This window comes from Trichosporon asahii (assembly GCF_000293215.1).
Source record: "Trichosporon asahii var. asahii CBS 2479 unplaced genomic scaffold scaffold00075, whole genome shotgun sequence".
Classification (NCBI taxonomy): Eukaryota; Fungi; Basidiomycota; class Tremellomycetes; order Trichosporonales; family Trichosporonaceae; genus Trichosporon; species Trichosporon asahii.
Window position 1 is genome coordinate 2,048,743 of NW_014040850.1, and position 25,125 is coordinate 2,073,867.

General features: G+C 58.6%; 10 protein-coding genes across 10 annotated transcripts; 9 read left to right on the plus strand and 1 right to left on the minus strand.

Moving 5' to 3' along the window:
* Nucleotides 1-1,123: 1,123 nt before the first annotated feature.
* A1Q1_06382 (uncharacterized protein) lies at nucleotides 1,124-2,821 on the plus strand (the record flags this gene model as incomplete). Its single annotated transcript, XM_014321496.1, has 2 exons — nucleotides 1,124-1,510; nucleotides 1,619-2,821. The coding sequence occupies 2 exons, from the start codon at nucleotides 1,124-1,126 to the stop codon at nucleotides 2,819-2,821; spliced, it is 1,590 nt and encodes a 529-aa protein (XP_014176971.1).
* A 97-nt stretch (nucleotides 2,822-2,918) lies between these two features.
* A1Q1_06383 (uncharacterized protein) lies at nucleotides 2,919-4,077 on the minus strand (the record flags this gene model as incomplete). Its single annotated transcript, XM_014321497.1, has 5 exons — nucleotides 2,919-3,064; nucleotides 3,108-3,168; nucleotides 3,241-3,594; nucleotides 3,676-3,828; nucleotides 3,886-4,077. 5 exons carry the CDS (start codon nucleotides 4,075-4,077, stop codon nucleotides 2,919-2,921), a joined length of 906 nt encoding a protein of 301 aa, XP_014176972.1.
* A 414-nt stretch (nucleotides 4,078-4,491) lies between these two features.
* On the plus strand, nucleotides 4,492-10,492 carry A1Q1_06384 (uncharacterized protein; the record flags this gene model as incomplete). The annotated part of the gene is made up of 5 exons (XM_014321498.1): nucleotides 4,492-4,845; nucleotides 4,887-6,077; nucleotides 6,128-7,913; nucleotides 7,968-8,489; nucleotides 8,538-10,492. 5 exons carry the CDS (start codon nucleotides 4,492-4,494, stop codon nucleotides 10,490-10,492), a joined length of 5,808 nt encoding a protein of 1,935 aa, XP_014176973.1.
* A 702-nt stretch (nucleotides 10,493-11,194) lies between these two features.
* On the plus strand, nucleotides 11,195-11,866 carry A1Q1_06385 (uncharacterized protein; the record flags this gene model as incomplete). Its single annotated transcript, XM_014321499.1, has 1 exon — nucleotides 11,195-11,866. The coding sequence occupies one exon, from the start codon at nucleotides 11,195-11,197 to the stop codon at nucleotides 11,864-11,866; it is 672 nt and encodes a 223-aa protein (XP_014176974.1).
* Nucleotides 11,867-12,277: 411 nt separating this feature from the next.
* A1Q1_06386 (uncharacterized protein) lies at nucleotides 12,278-12,736 on the plus strand (the record flags this gene model as incomplete). Its single annotated transcript, XM_014321500.1, has 1 exon — nucleotides 12,278-12,736. One exon carries the CDS (start codon nucleotides 12,278-12,280, stop codon nucleotides 12,734-12,736), a length of 459 nt encoding a protein of 152 aa, XP_014176975.1.
* A 368-nt stretch (nucleotides 12,737-13,104) lies between these two features.
* Nucleotides 13,105-14,037, plus strand: A1Q1_06387 (uncharacterized protein; the record flags this gene model as incomplete). The annotated part of the gene is made up of 1 exon (XM_014321501.1): nucleotides 13,105-14,037. The coding sequence occupies one exon, from the start codon at nucleotides 13,105-13,107 to the stop codon at nucleotides 14,035-14,037; it is 933 nt and encodes a 310-aa protein (XP_014176976.1).
* A 357-nt stretch (nucleotides 14,038-14,394) lies between these two features.
* A1Q1_06388 (putative ATP-dependent RNA helicase) lies at nucleotides 14,395-15,417 on the plus strand (the record flags this gene model as incomplete). The annotated part of the gene is made up of 1 exon (XM_014321502.1): nucleotides 14,395-15,417. One exon carries the CDS (start codon nucleotides 14,395-14,397, stop codon nucleotides 15,415-15,417), a length of 1,023 nt encoding a protein of 340 aa, XP_014176977.1.
* Nucleotides 15,418-17,087: 1,670 nt separating this feature from the next.
* On the plus strand, nucleotides 17,088-17,622 carry A1Q1_06389 (uncharacterized protein; the record flags this gene model as incomplete). Its single annotated transcript, XM_014321503.1, has 2 exons — nucleotides 17,088-17,265; nucleotides 17,312-17,622. The coding sequence occupies 2 exons, from the start codon at nucleotides 17,088-17,090 to the stop codon at nucleotides 17,620-17,622; spliced, it is 489 nt and encodes a 162-aa protein (XP_014176978.1).
* A 731-nt stretch (nucleotides 17,623-18,353) lies between these two features.
* On the plus strand, nucleotides 18,354-18,764 carry A1Q1_06390 (uncharacterized protein; the record flags this gene model as incomplete). Its single annotated transcript, XM_014321504.1, has 1 exon — nucleotides 18,354-18,764. One exon carries the CDS (start codon nucleotides 18,354-18,356, stop codon nucleotides 18,762-18,764), a length of 411 nt encoding a protein of 136 aa, XP_014176979.1.
* Nucleotides 18,765-19,480: 716 nt separating this feature from the next.
* Nucleotides 19,481-24,721, plus strand: A1Q1_06391 (uncharacterized protein; the record flags this gene model as incomplete). The annotated part of the gene is made up of 9 exons (XM_014321505.1): nucleotides 19,481-19,748; nucleotides 19,798-20,300; nucleotides 20,351-20,556; nucleotides 20,595-20,778; nucleotides 20,837-22,482; nucleotides 23,070-23,305; nucleotides 23,399-23,742; nucleotides 24,185-24,416; nucleotides 24,459-24,721. 9 exons carry the CDS (start codon nucleotides 19,481-19,483, stop codon nucleotides 24,719-24,721), a joined length of 3,882 nt encoding a protein of 1,293 aa, XP_014176980.1.
* Between the last annotated feature and the right edge of the window lie 404 nt (nucleotides 24,722-25,125).

Below are 25,125 nucleotides of genomic sequence, written 5' to 3' on the forward strand. Positions count from 1 at the left end.
CTGAACTGTCGTTTGTTGACATCTCAGGCACGAATCAGGCACGCACCTGGTAGCGGGGGGGTTGGTTCGTTGGCTGAACTGGTGCTCTCCATCCAAGTCGTATCGTGAGGACAGTTGAATACTCCTCATGCATTTCGACTCTACGTGCCGGAACACGAACAGGTGGTATACACAGTGCAAGAATGCAAGGTTTGCTGGCGCCAACTGATCTACAACACTCACAAATCAAAGCAGCTTGCAACCTCTCCCTTCATCTACTATATACGCCTCTACAGATGCTCCACCGATCATTGCCACGGCCAGAGGCGCTTAGACCTACCAGACAACCACACACTATACCTAGCAAGGGTTCCGTATCGCAAGCAAGCCACGGCAAGGCGCCTATGAGCGAGATGTGGAATGCCATCGAGATCCGACGGAATGGAGGTGACGCGAGCAATCGCCAATCCAATCATCGTTGCTCCGCCGGCGGCGTTGTGGCGGGCAGGAAAGGCGGAGTGCAGGCTTGCTAATCGCGCTCTGAACCGCACAGCCCATGCGTGCAGGCTCCCGCGTCCGATCTTCCGATCCGGTCCCCACAGCAAACAGACGCGCCGAGGTGACAAATGAGTGCGAGTTGTCGCCGCACTCTGCGCACCACTATCTGCGGGGATTACTTCATCATCGTTAAGTCGCCGCACATTGAACGCCGCAAGTTCCCCGCAAATTCTTCACGTGAACCTCACGTGTTTTGTGTGGAAGGCTATTGTCAGTCGACGATGAATAGAAAGCAGAATGCCGCTCATTAGAAAAATATGTCTAACGCGTTCTTATTGCTGCGGCGTTCAATGCGATTGCGGCGTCTAAACGCGATTGTGCGGGGATTTCTCTTAGTCAGATAGGGGAAATCTTACAGATTCTGTCGCGTTCATGACAACCACAGTGCGCGCTGCTCTGGCCATAAATATGTCTGCAGCTGCGAGGATGGGATCCCAGCATCTAAACTTCGAGCTGCACACAGCTACACACTCATCTCGACTGAACCTCACCTCAGACTCAAGCTTAACGGCTTTCCGTGAACTCAAGAACATCCCACAATCCCAACGGTAACCTCAATATCTCGATAACAACAACAAACTCGACGATGAGCGACATCGAAGCTCAGAAGGAGGCCGTTGCGGCGTCCCCTGATCGCGTGCCTTCGCCGACATCGACCCTCGGTCCGGTCATCTCGCGCCGCCAGACGCGCGGCGAATACAAGCTCCAGCAGGACCGGGGCGAGGTCCCGATCGAGCTCGTCTCGGCGATGCTGGAGAAGACGGACGCATTCCGCGTAACCTTTGACGGACCGGACGACCCGCGCAACGCGCAGAACTGGAGTCTGCGGAAGAAGGTCCTCCAAAACGTCCTCATCACACTAGCGACCTTCTGGTCCGGCGCGGCCTCGGCCATCCTCTCCGGCGCCTCGCCTCAGGTCGCTGAGCACTTCCGCGTCGGCTCTGTCGTCGCCGAGCTCGCCAATGGCATGTTTGTGAGTATCTCTGTGTTGTGTGGGGTGCATGAAGCGTCCAGAGTGGCGCCACAGCCTCCACACCATCCACCACCTCCACCCGCGTGAATGTGGCACTGACAACAACAGGTGTTCGGGTTCGCCCTCGGACCTCAGATCTTCGGTCCCCTCTCGGAAGTCATGGGCCGCAAGTGGCCCCTGACCTTAGGCATGTTCCTGGGCACCATGTTCAGCATCCAGGTGGCGGGAGCGTCGAATTTTGCCACCGTAATGATCGGGAGATTCCTCGGAGGTGTCTTCGGCGCCGCTCCTTACGCCGTCGGCGGCGGCTGGTTCCACGACGTCTATTCTGCGCTCTGGGTTCAAGTCGGAGTCGCTTTCTTCGCCGTGAGCACAGCTGGAGGTCCAGCTATCGGTCCGCTGATCGGCGCCGGACTTGCGTCGACGGGGCCGTACGGATGGAGATGGTCGGAGTGGTTCTGTGTCATCTTCGGCGGTGCGGTGACTGGACTCATGGCCGTTTTCATGGACGAGAGTTATAGTCCCGCCATCCTGAAGAAGGTGGCTGCGCAGCGCCGGAGGGACACAGGGAACTATGCCTGGCACTGTGAGCTGGACACTGTAACCATCTCCGCCAAGGATATCTTGGTCCGGTACTGCCTCCGCCCTGTCCGTATGATGTTGACCGAGCCCCTCCTGTTCGTGCTCAACATTTACATGTCTTTCGTCTACGCCCTCCTGTACATGCTCATGGCCGCCGTTCCCGTCATCTTCGGCGAGTACCGGGGTTATGGACAGGTGGTGAGCACGCTGCCCTTTGTGAGCGTGTTCATCGGCATTCTCTTCGGTGGCGGCCTCATGATCGCCGATCGCTACCGCTACGTCGCCAAGCTTAAGCGCGAAGGCAAGGAGGAGCTGCCGGACGAGCGCTTCGTACCCATGGGAGTGGGTGCCGTCATGCTCGTCATCGGCCTGTTCTGGTTCGCCTTCACTGGTCCCGCGCAGACCTCGAGCCCGTGGCCGAGCATCATCGCCATCGGTTTCTCAATGGCGGGCATGGTCCTCATCTTCGAGTGCGGCATTGTCGTCCTCATCGACATGTACCGCAGCTTTGCCAACTCGGCCATTGCGGCCAACACCCTCCTCCGTAGCGTGTTTGGAGGCGCGTTCCCCCTCTTCACGACTGGTATGGTACACAACCTCGGATACCAGGGCACGTGGGCTATGGCCCTCCTCGCGTTCCTTGCACTGTTCCTCGCCCCCATCCCCTTCATCTTCTACCGCATGGGTCCCCGCCTGAGGGCCATGTCCAAGTTCAGCCTCGAGCTGTAGAGTAAATTTAGAAATTGTAGACCTTGGATGTTAGTAACTTTGAACTTGTACTTGTGGGCTGCAAGACGTGACGTCAAGTAGGCATAATGAGCGTGCTCTACGTAAACCTGATAAGCATGTATGTCCACACAAAGATGATGAACACAGTGACCATGATGCCAAGCTGCATGCACGTTGTGCTGCGTCCCTTGCGCGATACCTGATCGAGGTTGCCCTTGGACTTGAGTGTGCCGTCCAGGTTTTCTGTAGGAGTCAGCTATATGGTGGGGTCCGCCAGGCAGCTCACGCTCGAGGACGTCCTGTGAGTTCTGCAGCAGGCTCTTCTCGTTCTCGAGGCTGCTGCTGAACTGGAGTGCGTTTAGTTTCAGCTGGTGCGACATCTGTTTCCGTCAGCTTCTCAGTCGACCATGAACGCTTACGCCGGCGAGCTGCCCGCTCAGTTCCTCCTGGAGCTCGCGCGCGCCCATGCCCTTTGAGTTGGCGCCGGCGAGCAGGCGCTGCCGCATGCCCTCCTCGTCCATCGGGTCCTTCGCCACCTTCGATTTCAGCGGGAGCAGACCAGCGTCGCCGCCCTGCTTTGACTCCTGCTCGCGCCGAGCAAAGTAGTCCGCCATGTCGAACGCCTTCGACGCTGTTGGCGTCACGACAACCGCTGGTGCAGCTGACGGTGCCGCAACGGGAATTTCCAGCTCCACAGGCTCGTCCTCCAGCTTCGTCGGCACGTGAGCTTCCAGCAAGTCCTCGGCGGCCGCCTCCTCTGGCGGCGTCGGAAGCTGAATGTACGGCAACGACGACGGCGGAGCAGGCGCAGAAACGTGCTGAAGTCAGTTGCGCTTCTCTTACAGGGGACGTACCCTTGCCGAGTCCTGAACCTGAACCTCTACACGAGCGAGGATACGTTCCAGATCATCCAGCGTAGCTGCGGTCGTTGATGCTCTGCTGTCAGCTGACAGAGGGAATGTGGCCAGCTCACTGTTCATTTGAATCGCGCAAGGCTTGCAGAAGCGCTCGAGCGTACAGTACAGTCTGTCTTGTCAGCTACGATCACCGCCCGGACAGCTTACCTCCCAGGTTTTCTGAACCTCGAGCCAGCTCATGTCCTCCTCCTGGTCCATCCTTTCAAGAGCCCGCACCAGCCGGGTCACGTTGACGAGGCCATGTTTTGTCCGCGCAGCCTGCTGCGCAGACGCAGCAACTGTCGGTGACGGGTCCATGGACAGGAGGCTCAATGCTGTGACGGTTTTCGGGCCCTGCATGTTTGCTGTGGTCGATAGGGTGAGCGGCCTGGTTGTAAGGAGATGTCTACATGAGCCAGGTCATCGGCCTCACCCTCCAACGTCATTGTCAACAAGGGGCGGCGTCAGGCACGCTGCCATGTCCTTTCGCCGTGCGGGATTATCCTGGCCCAGATCCACCCCAGCCGCTTCCAACGACACTCAACTCAATCCACTCCCCCGCATTTCCATCGTTCGCGCGTCCAACCCGCTTCCCCGCCGAAATCGACCTTTTTCCGTGACCAGGAACGTGTACACGAACCGCCTGATCGAATTTGAACCACTTCGCCGCATCGACTCGATGTCGCCCTAGAACTCGCCCAGGCGCGTCAGTGTCAACACCCGAAAGTGGAGGCCGTCCAAATCTCGACCTGAAGCAACCGCCCGCGTGCCGCCATGGACCACGATGCAGCGGGCCAGGCGGGCCCGAGTGCCGCGGGGCCATCACGCGGACGGGCTCTACGCAACCGCCCCAGCGACGTATCGTACACCGACAAGCGCTCTGCGCGCCCTAGTGGTCGTGCCGTCAGCCAGGAGGAGATGGAGCGCGCCATCTGGAAGCTTGGGCCTGAGGGCATGGCTGCGCGACGCGAAGAGTTGATCCACGAGAAAGAGGCTCTGCTCCGTACCGTCGTCGAGGAACATGACATGGCCGTCAAGGAGAAGTTCCACCTCGAGCGATACGTCAGCATCCTCGAAGGCTGGGACCCAGAGGACGCCAAGAACGACAACTCGCCTGTGTTCCTAGAGGTAAGCTGCGGACTCGCAACATACAAGCTGACATAAACTAGTACAAGAACAAAGACTATGACTTGCTCAGCCTCATCCCGAACTCGATCATCCCAGGCGTCCAACCCGCTCAAGCGTTCGGACGCGCAAGGACGACACGCAGGCAGCTGCAGCAGAAGTCCAATATGGTCGGCAACGTAACAGCAATCGCAAAGCCGACGCCGAAAGGCAAAGGAAAAGCGAAGGCTGTTCCTGAGCCGGAGCCGGAGCCAGCTGCGCCAGCCGCTACTGCATCGGTAAAGGGCAAAGGCCGCAAGTCAGCCCCGTCTGCGACTGCTGAGCCTGAGTCAGAGGCTGAATCCTCCCGGGCCCCGACGCCAGCTCTTAAGACGACTGCGAAAGGCAAGGGGAAGAAGGGACGGCGTGCTACCATGCACGTCGAGCCTGAGACCGAACTCTCTACCGAACCGGAGGAGCAACCGGTACAGAAGGGGAAGAAGCGGGGGAGGCAGTCGATGCCTAATCTGCCCGCAAAGAAAGTACGGGCTTTACGCAAGTCGGAACCTAGTGCGACAGCCTCTCCGCGTTCCTCTTCGCCTGCTCAGACGCCAGCGAAATCACCGACACCAGAGCCTGAGCCGGAACCAGTCGCCCTCCCGTCTCTTGCTCATCTCCCCTTCCCACCACCACCAGAGCGACCTAAGTGGCGACGATCTGGTCCCTCGCGCATCATCTACACCGATCCCAACCAACGACCTCTTACCAAGCCGCAGCATGATGGCGACATCTCCAAGATTCTCGAGTCGTACATCCACATCGAGGATACGGGACCGCCAACGACAATGCAATTCCTCGAGCAAGCCGCCTTACGAGCCGGTTGGTTACGGAACCGCGTCAATTGGTTGCAGCACCAGGGGCGCTTGTTGCGCTTGCTGGACGAGGAAGACGAAGGGCCTGAAACGAAGGTCCGCGATCGGAGTCATCAGAAGAAGGCTCCCGTTGGACCGCCGCCGCGTGCGACCGACTTTCAAGACAGTCTCATGTCGCACATGGTACAGGTGCGCAACGCCATGATCTACGAGGCCAAGATGAAGCCTCAGGTGTGCAAGCGCATTGCGCGTGGCATTCAGCTTTACTGGGAGCACATCCAGAACAAGGATGAGCGCGAGCGTCAAGCTCAGGAGAAAGAGCGCAAGCGCAAAGCCAAAGACATGGTCAAGGGTCTGCGGAAGCGCTGGGGTCTGGCTGTCAAGGTATGCTCATGTGGGCGTCGCGTAGCTGACAACAGATCGTTCGCGCCAAGATCGCAGCGCAGGAGAAGCTCGAGCAAGATCGCCTCGGTAAGGAACATCTTCAGAACATGCTCCAACGGAGCACTGGACTCCTCGAAGGACAGCGAGATCACATGATGGGAGGGGGAGAAGGGTACGAATCCGATTCTGATGATTCCGACGCTACCGACGATGTCTCAGCTGCTGAGGAGAGCGACGACGAAGAGGCAGGAGACGTTGACATGGAAGCCAAGGAGACGGAAGCCAAGGAGACGGACGCCGGACCGACCGCTGCTGAGAGTGAAGCTGCGGACGACCTCTCAGAAGAGGAGAGTGGGGAGGAAGGTTCTGGCTCGGAGGAAGAAGACGAGGAAGACGACGAGTCTCGACATGAGGCTCTGCGTCTGCTTGTCGGCACCGCGGGCGAAGAACCAGAGACACCCGCCGACATAACCGCCCCTCCTTCGGACGAAGCTGAGCCTGAGGCAGCCGGTGACCTGACCTTAGGTGACACGTCTCTTGTTCTTGTAGAGGATGTTTTGGCTTCTCAACCTTCGACCGCGCCCGCTAACGGCACTCGTCCCGTTCCAGCGGTGGACACGGACGATGTGGAGAGGGCCCCGCTGACACAGGGGCCAGGCATGGACGGCCCCACTGAGAACGACGCCCTTGCTTCTGCACAGACGGAAGAAATTCTGGCCTCATCCCCCGGCCCTAACGAGGAGCAGGCTGAGGAAGAGCTGCCTCCGCCACGACCCCGCTCGAAACGTATACAGCGCCGCTCGTTAGCTGCTGCCGCCTCGACGCCCGATCCAGATGCGAACGATGCCGAATTTCATGGCTCCGACTCGGAGCGCGACGCCCAGGATGCCGCCTTCGACGTCGAAATGGGCGAGAACGCCGCTTCGGATGCCGATTCTGAGGATGAGGGACTTCTCAAGGATGCCGAGATGCCGATCGAGGAACTGCTCAAGCGCTATGGCTACCCCATGCCTGGGATGGAAGCCGAAGCCGAGGAGGCAGTGGATGCGGAAGGCGATGAGTCTGAGGCTGGCGCTCCTACCGGGGAGGACCCCAAGGCTGAAGATGTGCAGGAAGTCGCAAAGGTTTCGGTGGAGACTGTGAAGGAGACAATAGCTGAGACCGAGGTCGAGGTGGACGTCGACACCGAGGCTGGGGTACAGGAGCTCTCCGCGTCGGTTCAAGCGCAAACCTCCGCCACGGCAACCGTCCGAGCGGTTGCACCTGAGGAGGCTCCGCTCGCCAACGGGTCTCAAGAATCCTCTGCGCAGCCGAACGGGCACACAGATGCATCGGGTCTCGGGCCAGCGGATACGGACTCCACGACCGACCAGCATCACGGTGCTGGAGCGGAGCCGACGGTCGACAAGTCCCTGACGGATGAAGCGCTCGCTCACCGTGGCTCATCGCCTCCTGGTTTGATTATCGAAGGCAAGCGCCAGCGTCGCGCTCGCCAAGTTTGGACCCCTCCAGACACCCCGCAAGCCCTTATCTCGAACAAGCCGAAGAAACCCAAAGTTCAGATCATTCCAGACCCGGCCCCCGACACAACCGAGGAAGCGGATGCCAAGGAGGAATCCGACGTGGAGATGGAGTCCACTCCCGAGCCAACGCCCTCCCTCACGAGTAGTGAAGAGGTCACCGACGACGAAGAGGAGGTGGAAGAGGGCGAGCCTGAGCCTGAAGACCCGAATGCACCCAAGCTCAAGCCTCCTTTCTTGCTCCGCGGAACCCTCCGTCCTTATCAGCAAGCCGGTATGGAGTGGCTCGCATCACTTTATGGCAACAACATGAACGGTATCCTGGCCGACGAGATGGGTCTTGGGTGAGCTTCCGGGAGCCCTCACGTAGCTAACAGCAGAAAAACGATCCAGACTATCGCTCTTCTTGGTCATCTTGCGTGCGACAAAGGTGTTTGGGGTCCTCACCTCATCATCGTCCCCACCTCTGTCATTCTGAACTGGGAGATGGAGTTCAAAAAGTTTTTGCCCGGCATGAAGGTTCTGACCTACTACGGTAACCAGAAGGAGCGTAAGGAGAAGCGCGTGGGCTGGAACACGGAAAACCATTGGCAGGTGTGCATTACCAGCTATCAGATCGTGCTCGCCGACCAGCACATCTTCAGGCGCAAGAACTGGTGCTACATGATTCTCGACGAGGCGCACAACATCAAGAATTTCCGCAGTCAGCGGTGGCAGACACTCCTCGGCTTCAAAACGCAGCATCGCTTGCTCTTGACGGGTACACCACTGCAGAACAACCTGATGGAGCTGTGGAGTTTGCTCTACTTCCTCATGCCCAACGGTATCACGGCAGACGCCACCGCTGTGGTCGGCTTCGCCAACCACAAGGAGTTCATGGAATGGTTCTCAAGTGAGTTTAAATCGCTAGCGGTTTCCTACACAGAAAGCTGACTCCCAGACCCTATGGACAAGGCGGTCGAGTCTGGAGAAGCGATGGACGAGGATACCATCGAGATGGTGAACAGGTTGCACACATTGCTGCGACCTTTCATCCTCCGTCGTCTCAAGTCCGAAGTCGAAACCCAGCTCCCCGGCAAGTTCGAACACGTTGTTTACTGCCGTCTGTCCAAGCGTCAGCGATTCTTGTACGACGAGTTCATGTCTCGCGCTTCGACCAAGGAGGCGCTCACAAGCGGCGGCTACCTCGGCGTCGTCAATACGCTGATGCAGCTCCGCAAGGTCTGCAACCATCCTGACTTGTTCGAGGTCCGTCCCGTCCGAACCAGCTTCGCAATGGACCGCGGCGTCGCGACCGACTTCTCTCCACTCGACGTTCTCGTTCGCAAGCGACTGCTCGAAGCGAACGACGAGCTCGACATCGGGGCTCTGAATTTGAGTGTAACCGGTCACGAGGCTGAGTCAGGATGGGTCGCTGGCATGCGCGCCCGTCTCGATGCCAGTGACCAGCTGCCCTTTGCCGACGACGCCAAGCCAGCGAAGGCTCCAAAGTTCGATACCCGAACGCCTTCTGGCTGGGCGAAGTACCGCGAGTGGAAGCAGCAACAGCAAAGCATGGAGCGCTGGCGAGCGCTCCGTGACATCAACCGGCGGCGCTGCCAGAGCGGACCCATCTACGGCCGTACCACTCTCAAGATGCTTTCCGACCTTCCAAACTACCTGCTACCAGCTTCTCAGCCGCATGGCATCAGTGACCAGTACGGAGAACACCCACCTCCGGCTGCGCCATTGGTCAGGTCATACGCCGAACGAGAACAATTGGTCACTCCGCTACTGAACAAGTTCGCTGTAATCCCTCCCAACGCCGTCGCCCGAGATGTTGCCAACTTGGCTCTTCCGGGCGTCGACCCCGAGCACTCTAGCCTGACCGACCCGGAGTTTGATACCCTGCACGACGCCACTGTCCGACTCCAGATCGCCTTCCCTGATGCCTCCCTTCTGCAGTACGACTGTGGCAAGCTGCAGAAGCTTGCCGAAATGCTGCGAGATCTGAAGGCGGGAGGTCACCGATGTCTCATCTTCACCCAGATGACGCGTGTCCTGGACATCCTTGAGATCTTCCTGAACTTCAACGGCCACCGCTACTTGCGCCTGGACGGAAGCACGAAGATCGAGGACCGCCAAGTGCTGACCGAGCGCTTCAACAGTGACCCTCGCATCTTCTGTTTCATCGCCAGCTCGCGTTCTGGAGGTGTCGGAATCAACCTGACAGGAGCCGACACTGTGTTCTTCTACGACTCGGACTGGAACCCAGCCATGGACAAGCAGTGCATGGACCGTGCGCACCGAATCGGTCAGACGCGCGAGGTGCACATCTACCGCTTCGTTTCGACTGCGACCGTGGAGGACGCAATCTGGAAACGTCAGTGCCAGAAGCGCGAGCTGGACCGCATGGTCATCCAGGACGGCGACTTCACGACCGACTTCTTCGCCAAGACAAACTGGAAGGATGTGCTGCAGGACGAGGCGGCCGTCGAGGACGACGACCGCATTGAGGACATCGAAGTCGAGGCTGCCCCTGAGGCCGAAGATGCGACCGTTGCTGAGCCGCGTCTCGGTCAACAGCGCGAGTTCGTCGAGGCGCTCGCTGAAGTCGAGGACGAGGAGGACGCCGCTGCCGCGCGCGTGGCGCAGGGCGAGGGGGAGATGGACTTTGCAGAGTTCACCGACAAACGGCCCGAGCGTCCTGTCGCGAGGCAGGCGCAGTCTCAGTCGCTTGCCCCCTCTGCTTCTGTTCCAGCCAGCGGCAGCGCAACGCCTGCCCCTGGTGCTGCAGTCGCTGAGGGCGAGGACGATGAGTATGAGTACGACGAGGATGAGCCGGGAGGTGTGGACGAGTACATGCTTGCCTGGGTGGAGCACGACTGGGACTACTTCATCAACTACAAGGTCTAAGACAACAGTGTATTTTGTATCAATCATTTTTGGTCGCGCTCGTATGCATAACACGGCACTGGTGTATTGTTACGAAGTTGAGGGGCACCATGTTTGTTGTTGGCTGGAGATAAGGTTTGGGTGACTGCCCCCAGCTGCTCAGGGTGATTTCGTAGAACACCGATTCTCGGCTCTCGCACCGAGGCAACCGTAATCCTCTGCCTGCCCCTGCCTTCTTCTGGCGCCAAGGATCTAAGACTACGCGATCTGCGGCAGGCGCCGTCGCCTTCGCTACGGTTAAGGCAATGCGTGCATCGTGCTCCAGATGATCAAGTTTTAAGACCTTCCAAGGGCGTTGATCGAGAGATCGAGATCACGAGAAGGAAGAACGAAAGTGGAGGCCGGACCGGTGTGTCCGCATGGGCGTGTTTACGTTTCGCAGCCATCTGGGGAACTAGTGCCTAAAGCTGTCCCTGCCAGCGTCACCTTCCGTAACATCTGCCCACACCTCGCACACATCGAGTAAACAACTCTCGATCCCCTCGACGGTGGTGGGAACGACCCCTTCCCCTTAACTCTTCTGCGCCTGCTTCTTTCGCCCCTCCAGAAGTCTCCTTTGCTCTTTCCGACTCAACCATCTTTCATCTTCTACTTGTCTCCCATCCTCTCGTCGGCGTCTAACTTCTCGACCTTACGACCTTCCACCGTCATCAAAACAGCAACATGGCCAACACTGTCTCGTGCAGGACCGTCGAGCCTCTGCTCTCCATCTGCTGCCAGCAGCTGAGCGGCACAGTCCAAGGCGACCAATGCGTCCTTTCGCTGGCTAACAGCCCGGAAATCGGCGGCCGCTTCCAGGGCTGCGCCCAGGGCGAGAGCAGCACCTGCTCCGACGGCAGTGTCCACGACGGTGTCTCCGGCGGCCTCGGTGTGACCACTCCCGTCACCGGAACTACCAACGCGACCTCGGCCGTGGGCGGGGAAGACCCCTCCGCCTCCTCGGCAACAGGGACTGAGAGCGCGAGCGCCAGCGCTTCAAGCGAGTCGGGATCGGCAAGTGACGGATCGTCGTCGGACAGTGCGTCGCCTACTGGCACTGCCTTCAGCCAGTCCAGCGACGCCGGGACTACCAGCGGCAGCGACACGGCCGCTGCTGTCCCAGCGGATGGGTCGACCTCCAAGGGCCCTCAGACCCTCAAGTCTTCTGCTGCAACTGGCCCCAGTCCCTCCAAGACCGCCGGCGCAACGAGCTCCTCGGACAAGGCGTCCGCCAGTCGCTCAGGCGCAAGTGCCGGCAGCGCCCTGCCCTCGCCTTCGAGTTCCGCCCGTGTCGAGCGCCGTCTCAGCGTGCTCGCTCTTCTCGGTGCCGTTGCTCTCGCCATGCTTGCGCAGTAACCCCATCGTCAACCACGTTGAGTAAGTTCGCCCCGTATCGTTTGACCTGACCCCAGCACGAGAACTCGGACAGCGTCAGAAGTCGAACGGATTGTACCATAGCCAAAGGAGGTGCGGACCGTGCGTGGTCCACGCGAAAGGATCGGCGAACTGCGAAACGGACTCGCTAGTGTGTTTGGTTCTCCAGTCTAATCGCCCGCAGGCCGCAGGGTGTGTTACATGCATAGTGTGTCCAGACCCTCCTTCCGCACACAGCATGGATCGACGTTTTGCGGTGCGAAGGAGGACCATCCAGATCCCGAGGACCACAGCTTGCACGCTTGCACGCACTGCTGTGCATATTCTCACCGTCTTCTAACACCTCACCCATCCTAGCCCAGCAAACATCCACCTCAAGCGCCCTGCTCAGCAATGGAGAAGCCCGTGTTCTGTAAGACGGTCGAACCGCTGCTCTCCATCTGCTGCGCCCAGTTCTCCGGCATCCTCATAGCAGCCGACAGCGAGTGCGTCGTGTCCCAAGTCAACGCACCCAACATCGACATGCAGTTCCTGAACTGCTCCCGGGGCCAGGACGCAATGTGCTCCGTCCTGTTCGCCTTTGAGAAACTCTCCCCGTCACAGAAGGACTTGACTGCATTGCCTGAGGTTACCGCCGCTGAGAGCTCGATCAAGGTCATTCGCGCACCCGCTACAGCTACGAATGCCCCAGCCGTGACTATGTCCCACCCAGCGCCGCCACCAGTGCGCGGCGCTGTGACTGTCTCGTCCTCTGGACGGCCTTCCTCGGCCAGGGTTAAGCGGCGCGTCGGGCTCCTGACGTTGCTGGGTGCTGTGAGCTTGACTCTTCTTGCCAACTCGACCACACCGTGACGGGTAAGCTGCCTTGTGTTGTCTGAATTTGAGCTGACTCCTTCCAGACGTCAGGGCCGTGATTTGGAAAGGAGGCGCGAACGGAGCACCGGTGGTCGGGGACATCTGGGACGTTTGATCGCCACCCGTTCTGACATTCTCCGTCTCCGCCGCGTTGGGTTCCAAGATCGTCGTAGAAGGACACATGCATCCCTTTCAATTCCCCCTGCGATAAGCTGCGATCCCCCTCATGCCTCCTCTCGTCACTGTCTGAGCGAGCGACTCTTTGCACCATCATTCGTTGAGCCGGACACAAACAGCTCTACAACTACATTCACATCGCACCTCCTCTCAACCCACCAACACAAACAAGATCGATCCAAGCCATCATGCCTTTCCGCTGGTACTGCACCACTCCCGAACCAGCGCTCTCAACCTGCTGCAACGAGCTAGGCGGCCACCTGACCGGGGACCAGTGCATCTTCACCTCTCTCCGACACCGCATCGACGACCTTTTCCTCGAATGCGTCACAGAGGGCACTGCCATCTGTCTTGACGAACCCTTCCAGTCTGCGAAAGGCTCGCTCGGCGCCCTCGGCACTCTCTTCGACGAACATCTGTATCCCTCGTCTACCTCCGCAGCGAGAACTACTTCCAACGCCGCACCGCAAGTTTCCAGCCCCCCGCCTTCCCCGGCCGCGCCTGCACCCGCCGCTGCTCCTGCCTCCGCGCACTCCGAGTCCCACTCCGACTCTGACTCAGGCTCCGGTGGCAGCTCGAACAATCAACAGCCTGCCAGTCAGGCTCCCAGCCCCGCTGCCCCGAGCCAGCCAGCTCCCAGTCAAGTGGAGCCCAGTCAGGCTCCTGCCCCAGCCGAGAGTCAAGCGGGCAGTGATTCGGGGGAGTCACCGAACGCCGCACCCGCCTCTGACGGCCCTGCGGCCGCGTCCAACAGCGCAGCATCATCCAACGCACCGGCGGACGGAGGCTCCGCCTCCCAAGAGACCGTCGCTGTCACCGGCGGGTCTTCTGCGGTTGCAGCCCCCCCATCCGGGTCTTCCTCCGGCCAGCTCCGGACCTCCGCCAGCGCTCGCCAGTCCACTTCTGGCAGCCAGTCTGCACCTGGCACCTCCTCCAGTGGCAGCAACACTCCCGCCTCCACTACGTCCAGCAGACCCGTGGTCATTGTTACCAGGACCAATGCCGCTGGTGCTGTCACCGTCTCGGCCACCGATGGTGAGGTGGCATCTGGTGCATGTGTCCGCCGTGTGAGCATCTTCGCACTCGTCGGCGCAGCTGCTGCAGCCTACTTCACCCAATGAAGTCCATACACTCGTAAGCTGGGGGGCGTTCAGAAGCAGCTAACCCGTCAGTGCCTTCCCAGCTGCTGCTTGACCGAAGCAGGGAGGAGCGGGCCTGGCAGCCGCGGAGAGCAACAAGGATGTGTGACCTGTGCTTCGGCTTTGGGCTGATCGTCATTCCGTTCTGACTTCGCTGTCGCATGCATGTTTGGTCCCAAGATGTGCAGTGTTACATGCATAGCTTTCGATCTGCCCCTTCCATCGCGGACCAGCTGACCCCAGGTCTGGTGCTCATGCGCAGCAGGTCGCGAGCAGCATAAGTACCTCTGCATTGCATAGCTGGAACAGTTCTCCATCTCGCATTCATCAGCAACACTAATGTCCCTCTCAGTGTACTGCACCGCGGCCGAGCCCGCGCTCTCGCACTGCTGCGGTGTTCTTTCCGGCACCCTCGGTGACGACTACTGCCTCTTGAGCGGTGACGAGGGCCAGCCGCTCATCGAGCAGTTTACCACCTGCACCACCGAAAGCGCTGTGTGCAGGGAAGGTGCGCCGCCCCTCGAGCCCCGCCAGCGCACGACGTCGAGACGTCCCAGACGTACTTCAACTCGTCCCCGTCGGACGTCCTCTGCACGCCCTCGCCGCACTTCCTCAGCTCGTCCGCGCCGCACCTCCTCTGCTCGTCCTAGGCGCACCTCCTCCGCTCGCCCTCGCCGTACCTCTTCAGCGCGGCCTAGGCGCACTACGTCGGCGCGCCCTCGCAGAACCTCATCTGCCCGCCCTCGTCGCACTTCTTCAGCCCGTCCCCGCCGTACGTCCTCTGCCCGTCCTCGCCGCACTTCCTCGAGCCGGCCTCGTCGTACATCCTCCTCTCGCCCGAGACGCACATCCTCCACCCGCCCCCGCCGTACCTCCTCAGAACCTCCTAGGCGTACCTCGACGGCCAGGGCTCGTCCCACGAGCCAAGCCACCATCAGGGAGACAGTTACAGTGCAGTCTGTCGAGCCCTCGCCCGTGCCTTCGCCCTCGCCCAGCCCCGTCCCAATTACCGCCACTGCAGAGGCGCCAGCTCCTGAAACAGTCACCGTTACAAGCGAGGCTCCGGCCAGCACCGTGGAGGTTACGGCGAGCACCTCCGAATCAGCGACTAGCGAAGCCTCCAACTTGCCGAGCGGGGAGGCCAGTCTTGCGCCTGCTGTGTCAAGCAGTGCTGTGACTTCGTCGTCGGCGAGCCCGGCCGTCAATCAGTCCGTGATCATCCGAACCCGGACTCGACAGGACGGCGGTGCGGTAACCGTCACATCTCCTATCGGTCAAGCTGTTGCCGAAGCTCCCCGCATGCGTCGTCTGAGCGCCATGGGGCTCCTCGCTGCCGCTGCGGTGGCCATTCTGGTCAACTAAGGGCGTGGGCCCAGGAGCTGTACGTGTGCAGGAGGTGAGCTCTCAATAAAGCTGACGGTTCAGTGCGAGCCACGGGTAATGCGTGGATGGGGAGGATGGTATGGCTGTGCGGTGTGTCATCGGTGTAATCGCCCCGGGTTTGTCTCCCGGTCGCTGTCTCATAATACAGTAGGAATGTTTGGTTCCAGACTCTAATCGTAATCGCCGTGACGGCCGAGTTATCGGCGGCTTCGGCGTGTCTGACTCTAGTGAATGCATAAGTGACAGTACATGCATGTGCACCAGACAGAGCATGTGATTCACAGCAAGCTGCGGAATATGCAGGCAGTGCAACGCTGTTGGGAGCCGAAGAGGCTCGAAATGGCCGTGGGCAGGCTATTTTGGGTGTCGACGCTGGCTAGGCGCTAACTGCTCCAGATCCAGGTCGGAGCGGATCCCGCCCGCATCGCCTTCGCTCTCGACCTTGCGGGAAGACGCTGTTCCGCAGCCACTGCTTGTCTTGCGAACAGAACAGTCTGAAGCCCCGGAGGTCCCTTGTGCTGTGCCGTTGAACCGAGAGAGGCATGCTGCGAGACGATAGATGATGGCGACCAATGACGAGAAGCCCTGGAAAGATACCATTCGCAGCCTTCGCTCCTAAGCTGCCCAGCAGGCCGCGACGGGGACTGGGCGACGCCACGCCCCTGCGATCGACCGTAGAGCCGTAGCGTCCCCGTTTCCCCTCGCAGTGCTCGGTGGGCAGCGGCTCCACCGGGCCAGCCGGGGGCGATGCTGCTGCGCACTCTAACAGCGTTGCTGCTCGCTCCGAATGAATCCCCAAGCCCACATGGCGCAATTCCATGCTCTCATGTGCGTTGCGCGTTGTGCATTTTGCATGTGCGCGCACAGGCATCGGTCCGATGACCGAGCCGGTCGTCGACCCAAACAGCTGACAGTGGAATCTCGGCGTTTCGACCAATATTGCTTTCCAATGTTCCATTTTGGGACGCCATTCAGATATTAAAGCTTTGAGGCTGAGCCCACGGGCCTTAGACAGTTCTTAAAATGTCCCAGAATAACTCAAACGAAGAGCTAAGCCCGATGTCCAAGCTACGGCTGATACGGCTCAGAGCAACTCCGCAGGGGCTGCAGAGTAACCGCTGGCGCGTCGCGAGGTGGATTCGAGGATTGCTTGACAGGCGCACGGCTAACGCCTGGCAGAAACGGCAAGGGACGGATCAAGTGGCAGAAACGGACAAAATTGCACAAAACGGCCAATTTGGCGTGTTTCTGCGCGCTTCGCGCCCATCGCGCACCTGAGCTGCTAACAGGCCGGCTGTCTCGGATACGACAGCCCCTGTATGAACGCCTCAAAGACGCCTTACTGCATTGCATGTTCAGGTGCCGAGTTGGCTGAGCCGTGCACCAAAATAGCGCTTTGCGCAGCACACGGCACGCACCACTGCACCTTGTGCTCACCTTTGGTGTCACATTTCACCCTCGTGCCATGGGCTGTGCGGAATCGAAGACCAGCATCATGGCTTTGTTCACCGATGTCAGATGCGAACTAGAGCAAGTACCTGTGCTCTCTAGGTTACCTCCCGGGCTCTCCCTTCCTTTCGAGATGTATAAAGCCCCCGCACGACATTCCCGTGAGCTGTCTCCCATCCCTCAGAGAACACACCATCACAATGTCCTTCGCCTGCACCCACATCGACCTCGCCGTTCAGGCCGCCTGTTGCGATCGCCTCGGTGACATCTTCACCGATGCCAAGGGCGCCTCCTTCTGTGGCACCTCCTCCCACGAGGAGTTCCTCTCGTGCGCCGGCGTCGAGTCCAAGTGCAACGTCGTCGTCGAGAAGCGTCAGGGTGAGTTCTGTTATCCACGACAATCAGATGCGGCCACTGACCCCAGCCGCCGCCTCGGCCACTTCGGCCATTGGCGCCGGTGCCTCTGCCGTCAAGTCTGGCGCTGCCCAGGTCTCTTCGGCCATCAAGTCGGGCGCCTCGAACGCAGCTTCGCACGCCGCTTCGGCCACTAAGGCTATTGGTGGCTCTGCCTCGCACTCCGCCTCCGGCTCCCACGCCGCGTCGGGCTCGCACTCTGCTTCGGCTGGTGCCAAGTCGTCAGCGGCTGCCAAGAAGAAGTCCGCTGGCGAGCGCACTGTCCCCTCGCTCGCTGCCGCTCTCGTTCTCGCCGTTGCGGCCGCTGCCATTGTTGCCTAAGCACGGTGTTAGTTGTAGCCATTAGGTATTCCGATGAGGGATGCAGTCTCTTGTGTAGCTTAGCAGAAGTAGCATGGAGCCATATCGGGAGCTTGTCACTGACGTGGTGCTGCAGCGAAGCTTCAAGGTGGATCCGAAGGCTTCCGTGTCCTAAGATCAGTAGTTGGCACTCCATTTCACAGCAATTTAGCTCATAGCAATAGGCTGACTGTTACAAGGTTCGCCATGAACGACCGGGGGTGACACCGATCCAGAATTGGTGTCCATATCCGAACCCCGGAATGTGGTCAAAGGTCTCGGATCACTCCCCGCAACTTGCTTGCGTCAGAAGTTCTGTACCACCGCCAGGCCCACCCCTATTATCGGGTATCGACTGAAAAATGGGATCGTTGCCTTCAATGGACACTTGCACTGGCCCGAGAGCCGAAGGTGTAATGAAGCCCGGCGGGCACGGTAGAGATGTCTGCAAAGTGTCCGCCCCGATACTCACGAGTGAAGCGAGCATGCATCGCCTAGTCATCCAAATGTCCGTTGTGAATATGTCTCGCAGCGGTGTCTGCTGAGGCTGCTGTGCTGCAAAGGCAGAGCGGACATCGCTGATCGATTGAGGGACATGGGCTCTGCGTGGCCCAATCGAGCGACACCGGTGGCTCTGTCTCTTCTGGAACACGAATAAGTGTTGCCTCCCTAAGACTTGTGCGCCACTTCAGTAGCAGTCAAGCTCTGCTAACATGTCTGACATCTTGAACTGCCTGAACGTCTGTTGTGAGACCGTCAACGGTACCCTTGGTACAGTTTGGCCGTGCTACACCAGAACTCAGCTAGACGGCCTCGCTCTAATAACTTGTGCTGAGGGTTGCGACGAGTCAGACGAGTACGGCTTCCTCCCAATGGAGAGGGCGTTGCAGCTTTACGGTAAGCTCACTTGCTGTTCGATGCCAACACTGATGACAGCCGCGTCCGCCGCCGCTTCCCGGTCTCCCCACGATCCTCTTGGTCATATCTCTCACGCTACCTCCTCATCGCTCGCCTCTGAGGCCGCTATGACCCCCACTGCGAAGAAGAGGAGCTCAGGGGAGAGCATTCGCACAAAAGTACACGTTATGCTTGCGCTTTCCCTAGTAGTCGTGGTGCTTGCCTAAGCCCATAGAAGGCTCTTGAATTGTTAGTAAAGGCCGTTTAGGCAGTGAGTAGTATGGTTTGTCAAACCTGTGATGGACGCCCGTGAACTGCAAGTTTGTGCCGACATGTTTGCCGGGCTATCCATGAAAGGCGTCTCGCCTAATGTTCGCGGCTAGGACAAGGTGTGGCGTTCGCTTTAGGCACAGCACAATCGCGGGTCAGTTCAGCAACAGAATCAGATGTCAGATCTGTGGCTTAGAGGCTATGCACTCAGCTTAATGTGTGCCCAGTTGCTCACCAGTTAGATCTGCAAGGTCACAACCTTGGATTTTTCCAAGGTGAAGGCTGCCGAGATGAACACACGTTTGTGGACAACAGCTCTCGGTTACCCGGCCGCATGAGTCTGGGCCCAAGTTTTGAAGAGACAAACCTGTGCCTACGATGTCCATCCCAATATATTGGACGATTTCGGCGCCGTATGGTATTGATACCAACTCCAGGACCCCGTGCATGTCTCCATCCCATACTGATATGGGTTAGATACCAAATCATACCAATATATTGTCGATATATCACTTCCCTAGCCACTCATTGGCAATGTGCACCCAGACAACGTGGTATACCCTTCATGACAGCGCTGAGGAGCCTATGAGCTGCCGTTTCGCTCCCCTGCTGCACTTCTACTTTTCCATGCGTCTCTCCTCTCTCTTCTTGACACACAAGCACCTTAACAACCATGGCAATCGTTGAACAGCTCAAGAACGCTCTTCAAGCTCTCACAGCCAAGGACAAGGAGAAACGAGCTGCTCTGCAAGCCCAGTCATCGCTATCTGCTTCACAAGAGGAGTGGCTAGACTCCCAAGCCAACTACACCGATCTGGCCTTGCTCATCGAAGCTCTGGAGGCAGAAGACGACGCCAACGCAGCCTATAAAGCTATGGAGGTGGCAGGAACACTGCCCAGCGAGGTCTCGACTGCTCTAGCTGAAGCTGAGAAGCTACAAGGTGGGCAGACAGCTAGGATCTTGAAAACGCTGACACTTTCAAGTTCCAGCTCGCAACTGTCGCACTCCTGAGTCGCAGCCTTTGTCTCTCCCTCTAAGACGTAGCCCTCGCGCTTCCAAGCCCCCCAGGGACCCTATGGCATCAGTTGCTGTCCCCTTGTCTCCTGCGAACCCTCTTGGCCTACCTGGCTATCGTGGCTGGGGTCTACTTGATGCCCCACGCATCTCAAACACTGGGGAATCGCCAGGGCCGCCTACAAGCCCCTCGCCTCAATCTAGCGCCCAAGAGAGCTTGTGGGTCGATGAACGAGCAGCTGCAGTTGCTGACGATAGGTATGGTACTCCTCTCAATGGAACGAGAGCTCTGGGGCCTTCACTGTCGCTGTCTTCGCTGCAATCCACTGTTATCGACTTCTCTCAAGATGATGACGAAGAGGAAGCGCTACCAAGGCCGAAAAGGAAGAAGCCCCACCACATGGTGTTCTTCGAAGCTACAGGGCGAGCTGCAGATGACTTGCATCGCTGCCTTCTCTGCAGAGCTGTTTTCAAAGGAGTAAGCGAGTATCAGTATCAGTCCTGACGCTGCAGAAGTACAATCTGAAGGGACACCTAACTGGCAAAGGAGGGAGACCTGTCTGCCCATCCAGAGCGCTCGCAGGGCGCCGCTTTCCTCATGCCACGCTGCCACAACTTGCAAGCTTGACTGCTGCAGTGCCAGATGACCAGCCGACACTGCCCCAGGTCCTGCAAGCCCCGTTCCAGCTCCCCATCTTCCACAAGCTCTTGACGCTCGCTGTGATCAGCAGTCGGTAGGTCAGCAACTGCAGGTGAAGGCTAACAAGCGCAGAGTTCCCTTCTCTCTCGTCGAACACCCAGCTTGGCGCGCTCTCTTCAACTACCTATGCCCACAAGCAATCGTGCAAAGCCGCCAGACGCTAGCTAGGAGCATGCGAGACCTTCACAGCAGCCTGCAGCACGCTGCCAGCACCTCATTCGAGCGTGCAAACACCATGTGCAGTGTTCAAACAGACGTATGGACCGCTGCAGCTGGCCAGGTGGGGTATAGGTGTGACAGAGCTGACGTTCCAGCTCTCTTTCACCGGTGGGAACGTTGCCTGGGTCGATGAGAAGTGGACACTGCACACAGACTTCGCATTCTTCACACCCTTGAGACTACGCCATACCGGAGTCAATCTGGCTGCGCCTCTCGCTGCCTGGATCCAATCTCGACGACTTGGGGGCCGGGTGCTGTCCATTACGACTGATGGCGCCTCAAACAACATCACCATGCTTGAACGACTTGCCCAAACACCTTACATCGAGTTCAACAACCAGAAAGATCATGTTCTGTGCTCCTGCCACTGCATAGGGCGCGTCGTCTTCGTTTTCATGAAGAACCTGGGCTGCACCATCCCTGCTCTTCGTCCCAAGCAGCTGGACATACCTAGCATCTTCATCAACGATGCCCTGGCTGAATCGGAAGCGCCTGAAGCTCAGGACGACAGAGATCCGGCCGAGGACTTGCAAGAGCTATCACAACTCGATCATGAGGCCGAAAGCTTCTTCGACGACGAAGGGGACGAAGAGGAAGCACCTCAGGAGGCCGATAGTGAAGAAGAACAGGACACAGCCTCTCCCAGCACTACCCCCCATGGAAACGCGGCCAGAATGGCAACCAAGTTCTGCAGAATGACCATGAGGTCTTCTCACCTTGTGGCAGCCTTTCGACAGCTCTCAGGCGGCCGTGCATTGAAGAGAGTGGCAGGGATCCGTTGGGCCAACGATGTAGAAGTCTGGGAGTCAGTGCTCGAGCACAGGCAGTCCATTCACCTCATGCTGCTCAATCATCATTCACACTACACCAAGCACGACATTCGGCTAGAGGGCACCGACTACTTGGCCCTAGAACGACTTCAATCGATCCTGGCGCCTCTCAGAGACTTCACGCGCGATATGGAGGGCAACAAGCCGACTGGCAGCCTGGTGATTCACATGTGGCTCCAACTTGTCCTCCACCTCAAAACGATGCGCTCTAGGTACTCTGATGCGCCTGATATCGTCTGCGCTCTCAGTGCTGCAATCAGAAAGGCTGAAGGATACCTTGCCCAGGCCTCGCAGTGTCGTCCTCTGCTCATAGCAACTGCACTGAACCCCCAGTGTCGCCTGCGCTTCTTCAGCAAGAACAGCAGATACTTGAGCACGTCCTCCAACGAGGTCAGAGGCCTGCTCATCGATGTGTGCGAGCAGATCTTCCAGGAACAGGCTCAAACGCCCCAGCAGCTCGACAGCGACAAGCCTGAGGCGCTCTCTACAGCCCCTACATCCCAGTTCCTCGACTTTGGCGATGACAGTGATGAAGAGCAGACACCTACAATGGTGGTAGAGGCTGAAATCGACCGATACAATCACAGAAGCTCGATGGCAGGGAGCCAGGGACTTCAGCAGGACGCTCTGAAGTGGTGGGAGGTCAACTCACACCTCTTTCCAACGCTTTCCAAGGCTGCGCAGCGCTACCTGAGCGTGCTAGGTGCTCAGGCAGTCACAGAGAGGCTTTTCTCTGCGTCTGCAGCTGTCTGCAATCCTAGAAGAATGGGTAACATCTTACCAGAGACTATCAGCGCGCAAGTGGGCACAGATCAGCTGTTACTCAATGACTATCGCGCTGGAAACGAGTGGGGCGATGCCCAAGAAGTCATTAGGCGTTATATCGCGCAGCAGAAGCAGCAGAAGAAGCTGTAAGCACCTGTAGAAGAACTCTTGAGAAACTCGAAGTAATGCATCAATAGTGCCACAATCTACGTCCTCAGTGCCACATTCTCACTTGAACAAGTGATTTCTGCATGTTTGAGGATGTTGAGACGCTGGTGGGAGCGGTGCCACACCTAGGAGACGAGTGCCACATTGCCTGGTGGCTTTGGAAGCGCCTGCAATCAAGATATGGTTGGGATATGGTGATGGATACTGATACTATCCCAAAAGAACACCCAGAGCGACAGCCTCATATGGTACTGATCCTATACTATCCTATTGGGATGCAGATCCCGATATATCGTTGGGACGAATCCTATCTGGACATCGTAGCCTGTGCACACTAAGACCAGCGACAACCCGTTTCAAACAGCCGGTCGGACATAGCGCCGAACTGGCCTCGACCAGTGCCATGCTAGCAGTGAGCCCCACATGTCGCCGCAAGTTCGGCGGTTTGTCAGGAGGATGCTTTTAGACACTCATGTGCTGGCGAAGGAAATCCGTGAAAGCGCAGTATATCTGCTGACTAGAGCCTCAACACTTTCGATTCTTTTTACTGACATCCAATCTACAGCACCCAAGTCTACAGCGCTACAGCACTCTTCACCACAGCCATGAGAGGAAACAGGGATCTTCGAGCTTGTATCGTCCGATGCTGCAACAGCATCCCCGGTACAATTGATCGGACTCCTCAGGGCTGCCATGTCATTGCGGGTTCGGCGGCCGACGCAGCCATGAGGACTTGCACTAAAGCCTGTCCAGACTCGTCGAGCAAGAAGCGCCTTGGTGCCCGTCAGGCTGACAGTCCCTGTAAGTGAGCTCTGCCTTCGGCAGCTCACGCTCCAGTGTCGGCCGCATCGTCCATCGCTGCCTCGGTGACTGCCTCTGTCTCGGCTTCTCAAGGTCCCAGCTCCGTCACTTCTGGCAGCGCGTCTTCTGCCGTCAGCCACCACGGCTCGAACACACGTACCCACACTTCGCACTCTGAATCTGCGTCCCATGCTTCGCACACGCACCCTGGCTCACACTCGACCCATGATGCTGGCCACTCTGGGACTCCTGTTAACTCGTCCTCGGTCACGGGGTCGGCGCCCGCCACCTCAATCATCGGCACTAGCGATGCGGCTGGTGCCTCTGTCGCCAGCGCCTCAGTTAGCCACTCAGCTTCTGGCTCCGCTCAGCCGTCAGCCAGTGGTAAGAAGAAGAGTGCCGCACCCCGTGCGGCAAGGGGAGTAAGCGTCGCCATCGTATGTGTTGCTGCTATGGTGGCGCTTACGGCGTGAGTTGTCAACGTGCATGCAGGCCTTTCACCATTATCCGTAAGCCAATGCCCCCCTTGTCTTTTGCAAACCACACCCTGTCTGTGCACCATCGGCGATTGAGCTGAGGCCGAAACTGCCCACTGAACTACCGCGGGCTGTATCAGAGGAACCCGGGAGCCTTGAAGGCGAGCCAATAATGTCATCCAACTGCCGCATGCGCTTCGTGAATAACACACTAAGTACGGGCACATCTACATCACCGCTCCGCCCGTGCTGTTAGCTGACGGCGCACGGCTCTAGCGCGTTCGTCAATATGCTTTCCGAGCCCCATTCGGCGCCGGCGATAGACACTGTTGAATGCATATAAGGCTCCGCTCCGTCGCTTCATTCTCACTTGTCGTCTAACACAGTTAACGCTATGGTCCAGTCCAACATCGTAGTCCTCTCCAGCCGAGACCTCTCCGCCCGCGACAGGTGGCACCCAGACGTCCCTCCCTGTGTAAAGGACTGCTGTCACCAGTATGGCGGCAAGTACCAAGACCAGGACAACAACATCACCTGTGGTTGGGACAAGGCCCCCCCTGGAGCGATGGACGGCTACGCCACCTGCAGGGACGCCTGCTGGCCCGGCCCACACAAACGCCAAGCGACGGATCATGGTGAGTCCTTATCGCAACACCCTGTCACTGATAAGTTATCAGCATCCTCCGCAGTGTCCGCTAAGCCTTCTGTCTCTGCTGGCCACTCGGCTTCACACAAGGCTAACAGTGGGGGTTCGGTCGGCAACGCCCCCTCCACGTCGGCGGCTCAGACTAAGCCCCAGGCATCGGGCTCTCACTCCGCCTCTGGTTCTGCCAAGCCGTCGGCGAGCGGCAGGAAGAAGAGCGCTGCCGGGAAGACGGCGAGCATGAACGTCGGCGCTCTCCTTCTCCTCTCGGCAGCCGTTGCGGCTCTCACATGCTGAGCTTCTCACGACTGCGCTTAGACCGTGTTCTCGGTCAAGTCATGTCAGACCAGTGACGTTCGACGAAGTGAAGAATGTAGGGTTCTGTATGCATGTTTGCGTATGCATCCGGCCTACTCTCAGGCCAGACCACGTCAGTGCAGCCCAAGATGACGAGGAGGCTGAGGTCGACCAAGACATCTCTGCATGGCAACAGCGACTGCGCAGCTTGCAGCCGAGCATTCATGTCTCGAACCGGCGGCATAAGTCCTGAGGCCGAGTGCCGGAATCGATCTGCGGCTCGTGATCGGGTTCCTGGACGAGGTATACCAAGCTTCTCTGCTCTGCAACATGGGTGACTGCCTGGCATCATCATGATGTGCGGGCTGCATGCTGATCTCATGCTAAGACAAACGGGCGACGAG